The following is an 8,615-nucleotide window of genomic DNA, read 5'->3' as shown; positions in this document are numbered from 1 at the left end:
TGACTGCCTATAGGGCCTATGCTTAGGTCTGACGTAGATATTATTTTAGGATTTCATCAACAAATGTATGGTAATACAAATGTTTGTTTGTGTTTGCTGTAGGGGCTGTGACTGCAATATGCGGGCTGTCTGAGCGAATCCAGGACAATATCCGGTGCCATGAGAACCACCTGCAGCTTTGCAGAGTGCAGAGACTGCTGAAAGGGCGAAAGACGAAGGTGTTGGCTGCAGGTTAGAACCTATGCTCGCATATTCTTTTCATCTTCTCCAAGAACCACCTCTATCTCTTCTCTACCTCTTCTGCATCTGCGTCCTTTGGGACACACTGGGGTGGGAAGCAAGATTAGTATAGATAAACTGAAGGGAAATGAGTAAGAATGGAGACATTCTAAAAGCACTTGCCTGGATGGCTTTTAATCAATGGAATTCATTGGACTTTCTGCAGGAAACTGAAGTGTTTTTCACACTGAGCGTGCTATATTAATAGAGCATTACTGCTAACTGTTAGCAAGTGAATGTGCTCTCTCCCTTCATCCTGCCTTCCCTCGCTCAGTTATTTCCCATCTTCTATTCTGGTTCCTTCTCTACTTGTGGAGCAGTGGCCCTATTCTTCCTGCCACTCCCCCTCCTGTTGTTTGTCTGGCCTATTCGTTGCTCCGCTCACCCTGCCAATCTCCCCTAGGACCAATTAGAGCCCAGCCTCATCTCACCAACCAGCAGATAAAAAAGAAGCCAAAGTGTGTGTGTGTGCTGTGTGTGTGTACGCAGCCACGAGTGTGTGTTTGTTTGCTTGGATATGTGGGCTTGTTTTATGTCTGTTTGTGGATTGTGTTGGTGCTGGCTGGGAGCGAGCGCTGAATAGCAGCTCATCTCTCTAATGCCGATGTAGGAAGTTTCAAAAGCTTCCTCTCATCCAAGTTCTCAGACCCTCGCAACTCTGCCGGCTTCCTTTCCAGCCAATAAAGCTCCGGTCCCACCAGGCAGACTTCAGAGCAACAGCAGCACTAGCCCGCCCCGCAAACCCCACGCCGACCCATTCTCCTTCCTCCCCACCAACGCCACCTCTAATGTGGGTAAAAGAAAAGCTCTGCCTTTTATAGATGAGAAGCGTCGGAGCCCCTCAAACATATTAAGTAGCTCTGTAGGAGATGAGGGGGGCGATTGTGAGACACAAAGCCTGAATCAATGGGACATCGATACAGCAGACAGTCAGCCTGTTTCCCTGGGAGGCCACAGATCTGTGTCTGCCTGCCTGTTCCTTCCATTTAAAACAAAGATGTCTCACATTTTCTATCTTGTTTCACATTGATTTTTTCCGATTTATGTCCCTTTGTGTTCCTGACAGTTGCACATAATTGTGCTATGCGTTTTCTGTAATGTTTATGTATGTTTTTTTGTCAATCAGACTACTTCATTAAATTAAGCACATTGTAAGTTTAACACTGGTGTAACACTGTTCAGGTGGGCTTTTTGAAGACCCGTTTGTAACCATCATGGCAAGTAGTGTGTTGCCCCCAGCATATTTTATAATACCGCTTCTAGAATTCAATCGTCCAATCATGACTACTTGAGATTGCCCATATGCAATCTGAGTTCTAGTGGCGATGGGAGTGGAAAGTTACTGTACATCATAGCACAACAATGAAATGCAGGCATGGATGACTGGGTCATGAAATATAACAGCTACCTCACTATTGGTTAACACTATAAACAAGCACAAAAATTGACACATTACTAACTGATATAACAAGACCATGATGTTCTGAACCAGACACATTTACAAACATTATGAAAAAGTAACATAAGCATTGTGGAACATCAACGAAAGTTGCATTTTGCGACATTAAAAACGTAAAAACTACACAATCAGCATTAGGCCATGGCAAAAGTGTGCGTGTCTGTGCTTGGTGTGACAATATCACAGCGCCATGTTCCGTTTAATATTATTTTCTTGTGTTTAATATTACAGTCCAAATCATAGCCATAACATTAACCACTCTTATGGAGTGCAGAGCAAAGTTTTGGTTAAGCAGGCATTTGGGGGATTGGAGATGCGTTATGTCAGATCCATGGAAAGGAAATGGCTAACTGGTTTGTAATTAAGGATTCAAAATTCACTGCTGATTAATGGGTCAGCTTGGCCAGGAACATCTTTAAATGCACAGTAGGGCGCAGATTCTAGGAAAAAAATAGATAATTAAAATTGCCTTAACATTGGCGTATGAAATAACAATCATCAATATAAGATCTGATAACCAATCGGCACAAGCCTAACACCTTCCCTTTTGTTTGACTTTAAATGCAATTTAATTATGTCTCACATTTACGTGATTTGGGACTGTAGCTAGCCATCTGGAGAGGGGTAGGTAGGTCACAAACACACATACACTTACATAGAGTTACTTGGAATTTATTTTCAAATTTCGTACAGATTAGAATCGAATCTGTTGACTCCATCAACTGACTGTTGAGTTGTTTTCCAATACGTATCAGTGCCTCTGTTATTTCTCTAGCCTCGGACACATCAGGAGCAAGCGGACCCTTTGTAGATCAATATATATTTCCTGCCCTACCTTCCTCAGCCCCCCCACTTGGTCCAGCCCAAAATACTTTGTAGTAGAGCAGAGGTGCTCTTTGACAAGGGATGCTGAAAGGCCTGGACATGGAGAGGAGTGCTTGGCACTTCCTGCTCTTTGAACTTGCTGCTGCCTCAAAGCACTGTGGATGGTCAGATGTAGGCAGGGGGTCTGAAGAGAACCTGGTCCACAAAAAGACTCCTCCAAAAGTTGACATTTATTTTAACCTCTTTGAGTCTGTCAACTTTGTCTATCGGGGTTCTGATAAGGGATATATGAAAAGTTTCAGGGTCAGGAAAACCAGAGTTTGCTTTCCAGAGTAGCACCGATATTAGTTTTAATTCATAAGAAAACATTTTTTTAAAGAAGTTGCATTAGTTCCTTTTCATTGATTGGTTTTAACAGATAATAGCTGTTATCATTGGATATTATCTATTTAGTACAAACAGTATAATAGTACAAACCTCACCACCTAAACTGAAACCACACAGGTATATAGATAGACCTGGAGGCACACATGCCTGGTCAGATGCAAGGAAACTCATTACATCATAACACCAACATTCTAAAACTGCTTGGTGACAAACATTGGTGCAAGTTCTATTGAAGCTTATGGGAAATGTATTGAGAATCACTCTAAAACCCAACGTATCTACATCGTATGACCTTTGATGAAGAGATGTACTAAATGAAAGGACACACAAGAATACAGAGAATGCTGACAGATTTTTCCCAATGTACGCATTTTGTTTATTTGCTGTTGGTCTTCAAATAATGTCCAAATTTTATTATAGGCATATATAAAGCGACATATATGTTGATTTTGGTCACAATATTTATCCTAAAATCACGTTTCAATGGATGCTACACTTGCACCCTTTGATCATTTTAATTTGACTCGCCATGAGGCCTGTAAAGTAAGCATCTTTGGATACTATTTAAAGACAAACAGCAATCTGGAAAAAGTGTTTTCCTTCATTTGATAAAGGCATCTCTTCATGAAAGGTCTTATGACATAGATATGTTACGGTTTAGTGTGCTTCTCCATGCATCTCCCATAGGCTTCAATGGAACTGGCACCATTAGAATGTTGGTGTTATGATGTAATGACCCTTCTTTCTTTTTGTTTTCCTTGGTAAGGTGTATAGTTTGACAAAGGAGCAGAGGGAGATCCCAGCACATCTGGATAATCACTCGCTTGATGTCTACTGAAATGCATCAGTTTCAGCACGCTGGACACTGGCAGCATTCTGATGCTTGAGCAAACATGTAACACATTACTGCCCATGCATGAATTAAAAGTGATGGTGTATTCTGTTATTACTAAATGATGATATGTTATGTATTTATCAAAGTCCAACTTATATTATTAATTGCATTTCTATGCCTCTGTGCTGGCACTTTTCGGTATGTCCGTCCGTACACCCGTCCATCAGCCTGTCCTGTCTAATTCTTGGGACCAAGATGTCTCAGGAATGTCTTGAATTTCTACAAATGTCCACTTCGACTCAAGGATGTACTGATTAGGTTTTGGTGGTCAAAGGTCACTGTGAACTCACAAAATACATTTTTGGCTGTAACTTAACACTAATTATGACAACATTTCACAACATAGTCTAATAGGATAAAATGATGAAGTGATGACACAAAAAAAACAATCACAATTTCCCAGATCCCATGCATTGACATTGTCAAAATTTGTTTTTTTTTCTTCTTCCAACCAAATGTCAAAACTGAAAGATAATCAATTTTAAAAAAGACAAACATTTGCTGCTTCCAGCTCTTAAAATTTGAGGATTCGGTGCATTTCTTTGGCATACATGATTTTAAACTTTGAGTATCTTTGGATTTTGGCCAATCTCTCCTTGGGTTGTTGGTTGTTTTACAGCCATAAAATCGGCAAAAATTCATATTTTAAAAGCTGGAATCAAAACATTTGTGGCATATTAATAATAATTATATTGAATACTTGTGTTTTGATTGATTGAAAGCAACACAGCCCTATACTTACAGTGTGTGTATACGTACATTCAGCAGACACAGTGCAACACAGGCATCCCAGTCCTCTTCCTATCACTTGTACCACATAAAATTATCTTACAGCGTTGCATTCAACTTAATGACATGTCCCTTCTCTGCAGTTATGAAGCCAGAAAATGTATTTGCAAACAGCAGAGAACATGCCTTTCTTCGTAACCACAGTTACCACAAGGATAAAAGCCTCAGGTCTTGCAGTTAATTGTGAAAGAGATGAGGGCGCAAGGGATCTGTTGCATTAGGACATTTCCTACTGCAGTTTTGTCTTGTCGAAATTACCTGAACAGCGCGTTCTGAGTGTTATTGTAACAAGACATTAAAAAGACTACTTGCTACATGTCTTTAAAGGGCTGTATAAGGCTCAAACAGGGTTTTATTTATACCATACTTAATAGAACGATCACAACACCATTCCAATCTCCACACAACACCTGAGAGAGTCATGGGGTGTCTCTTGACTGTTTTTCCGTTTGAGACCCATGGCATTTTAAAAGCAATTTGACCCCTGCCTGGCCCCACCACTTAATCTCAGTGGGCTTGTCGGTAGCTGAAAATGTCCTCTCTGAGCCCCAGAGGCACAGCTCCGGCCACTCAGGCTAGCTGCAATCACAGACTACTGGCTGGGGCAATTACAAAAACACCCTGGACCCAGGCTGAATTTTCATCTTATCTATCCAAATGTCAGCCTCTTGCTTATTAGCTATCATCATGCTGCTGCCAATCATGGTGAAAGAGATGAGAGCTTTCCTCAGCAGCCACACCCTGACATGCCTACCTCCCACTGAGTCTGTCTAAGATTCTCTCGTGTCCGTTGCTCCCTTCAAACAGCCTTCATTTATCTTTTCAATTCAGCATGGCTTAGTTAGTCTCATTATTTTTGTTCTCTGCAGTTCTGCAATGTGATGCTGAGGCGAATGATTATTACCACATTTACACTGACATAGGGATGTCTGTGTGTTGGTCAATGAATGTGTCAATGGGAGATAATTAGGTTTACCGTTCAGTGCTATTTGTTCAAATCTGAATTCATTATTGAATCCATATCCTTTTGAATCCTTTATCACATTTTAATCTGGTTCAACTTTTAACATTTTCAAGTACCTTAAGTTTAAATCACTAAAACTCAAAGATCTCTAATCAGCTTTTGATGTCAACCTGAGCTAAATTCTGAAAATGAGCTGAGCAGCATAAACATGCCTTGGAGTCACCCATTTGTTTGTGGAGTACCATTTTGAAGCCTCTAGTTTGGCATTATGGCTGTCACAATGTAGTTGACCTTGCCAGCAGCGGTGACATACTGCGAGTTGAGCTGCTCCTATTGGCTGTGCTTAGTTTCGATTTGTTCGTAACAGGCTCACCTAGTCACACAATCTCATATTACAGATAAACAGTACACTAAAATATGTTTGTGAAAAGTTTTAAGGAGAGAAAAACATTGCAGAATTGCAGAACAAAATCTTGATTCATATTTGATCAGCATTGCCTAGTTTGAACCGGCTCTTACCCAACCCAAGTGTTTTTCTTTACCCTGATTTGGCCCATAGATCAGCAGTACCAGAGTTTCTTTTTAGGATTGTCATTTATTTTATGTTATTGATAATGACATTAAGGTCAATAAACAACTAGAGACATCATGTAAGAGAATTGAAACTGAAACATGTCTTTATTTGGTATTTAATCCAATGTAATTCCGTGTATTTCTGAGGTTTAAACAATACTGCTTATGGAACTACAGTTATAGCATGTGAGAGGTGATGACCAGAGATTAACAGTCTTCAATGAATGGGTCAAATGTGGCTATTCAGTGAGTTTAGTGGAACTCGTCATACATAAGTTACCTGTATGACAGTGGTATAGGATGACTATTAGTTTCACAGTTACTAAATCAGGTTGTACCAGTCTGTGTCTTCACTAGTTATGCTGTCAGTAATGTGTAAATCTGTTGCTATGAAACATCTGTAGCAATGTCTAATCATATTGTACTGTGTAGTGTGTAGTGGTGCTATTTAAGAACTTCCAAAACAATCAATTGACTAAAAAGCCTACAGTGCCATAGTTTGAATGAAGTGTGTTTTAACAAGGTCTTAGTTTGGTAGTTAAGGTGTACAGTTGTATTTTCTGTTTAATGTAGAACATGTGTTTTTTCTTTCCTTTCTTGACATTTTGGTTTATTTTGTTCCCTTGAAGCAAAAGGTTGAATAAGTCAGCACAGAGTTAATGACTGTCACAGAGCAGTGACAAAATATGTGGTGGAAGTCTTACAACAAGAATGCTCAAACTTCTTCCCTTGGAGGGCCAAAAGCAAACGCATACTGCATGCTTTCCCAAGTGGTGGGTCACAGACGTGTTCTGAATGGGGCTAGTGTGAGTGAGTGTATGGTCAAAAATGTCTGACTTTGAAAAGATGACACTTTATATGTGTGTTTACTAGCTCCATGTGCCAGTGTTTGCTGTGTGTGTTTTTCTTTGTCGATGTGTGTGGAAGTATGCAATGCATTCTGATCCATCAGCACTCTCTCAGGGATAAAAATATGTGTATATTTTATGTAAAAAAAAAGGTAATGATGACATTGTATATGTGTTTACTATCCTATTTGAAAAATACATTAGCAGGGTTTCCACACGTCCTGGAAAAGCTAGAATTTTAGCCATTCGCTCAAATTACCTACGTTAACCTGGGTGCATATTTAGTTTGAAACTTGCCTGTTGGAAAGATGAGCTGTATGATACTTGAAAGCTGGATTACCAGAAGCAAAGTGGAACTCACTTGCAGCAACATTTTTGGCATCGAGTCTATTTTTTCCACAGCTGGGAGCAAAACTCTCATATCTACATGCATATACATAACTGTACGTGTAATTAACACTTTCTAGAAGAAGACGTTTCTGTAAAATTAAATAAATTCTCCTTGATTTGAACTGTTACTTATGGACTGTAGCTAAAGTAATGTAGTCAATTTGCCCAAAACAGCAGCTTGTATGACGGTTAGTAAACATGTCCTGTATTGTAAAGAAAATATCCTGGAAATATCCTGGAAAATAAAATATGTTTTGACCTAATGACCATGGGAAAATGTGGGTGCCCACATGAGACCAATTGAGAAGCCATGTTCAGACTATGAAAAATAATTTGATTAGGGATCCTAGATATTTAAAAAATAACTTATATCTCACGAAGAAACAACTTATTTATATTATTAATCAGTTTGAAATGTTTTTTGCTATAAACATCTTGGCCAGTAGGCTCCATTTTGGGTAGCCCTACATTATACACTAACATTAGAATCTCCATTGTTTAGCTATAATATATGCTATGCTATGCTATAATGAAATCAGAACCATACACTAACTACAATGTCTTCATTAACTATAAAACAAAAAACTTATGATTACATGAGGAATCTGCTATTGAAACCCATCCTTAGTCAGGTAGTTTAGAAACTTTAAATGGCCAATAGACACAACAGCGCTATCCGTCTCTGTGTTAGATGTGAAATCTGTCCCCAGGTGTCTCAGTGCATGCTGGAAAGGCCATCCTTGCAACCCAGACAAGCAGCTGCAGATAATGATTTTTTCTGTTTCTGTCTGCTCCTCTCACAGGGAGGTGGTACATCCGTGAGGGCTGGCTGAAGATGGTTCCTCCTAAAGGTGCAGACGCTAAGCCCAAGATGTTCTTCCTGTTCTCTGACATGCTGTTGCAGGCCAAGCGCTGCAGCCCACTGCATCCCACCAACGGAGACAAATTTGCCGGCCAGCACGCCTACCCCCTGAAGGACTGTACCGTGGAGAAGGTGTTTGGCCACACCAGGAGCCAGGGAGGCCTGCTCAGCGTAAGTGTCAACCTGCTAGGCTCATATCTGCCTACCTGTTCATGTAAAGAGTTTGTTTCCAAAACATTAGAAGGATCAGGGAGTTTCTGGGATATTGTTGAGTATTGTATTAGATAGTGTTCAGCTGAGTCAGAGCGGAAAACGGACTGAAAAACAACATTAACAAACCAGGA

At 40.0% G+C, this 8,615-nt stretch overlaps 1 protein-coding gene across 1 annotated transcript in view; it reads left to right on the top strand.

Annotated features, from left to right (window-relative positions):
* The window catches only part of arhgef39 (Rho guanine nucleotide exchange factor (GEF) 39), a 64,035-nt gene that overhangs the window by 33,997 nt on the left and 21,423 nt on the right, over nt 1-8,615 (top strand). The window contains exons 7-8 of the mRNA XM_035674632.1: nt 103-231; nt 8,213-8,442. Of these exons, the coding sequence (XP_035530525.1) occupies nt 103-231; nt 8,213-8,442 (359 nt within the window). The remainder of the gene's footprint in view (nt 1-102; nt 232-8,212; nt 8,443-8,615) is intronic.

Source organism: Morone saxatilis, unplaced genomic scaffold (genome assembly GCF_004916995.1).
Source record: "Morone saxatilis isolate NCDOM2014 unplaced genomic scaffold, NCSU_SB_2.0 Contig10, whole genome shotgun sequence".
NCBI lineage: Eukaryota > Metazoa > Chordata > Actinopteri > Moronidae > Morone > Morone saxatilis.
The sequence above is the reverse complement of the archived record's forward strand: the minus strand, read 5'-3'. Positions and strand labels throughout refer to the sequence as shown.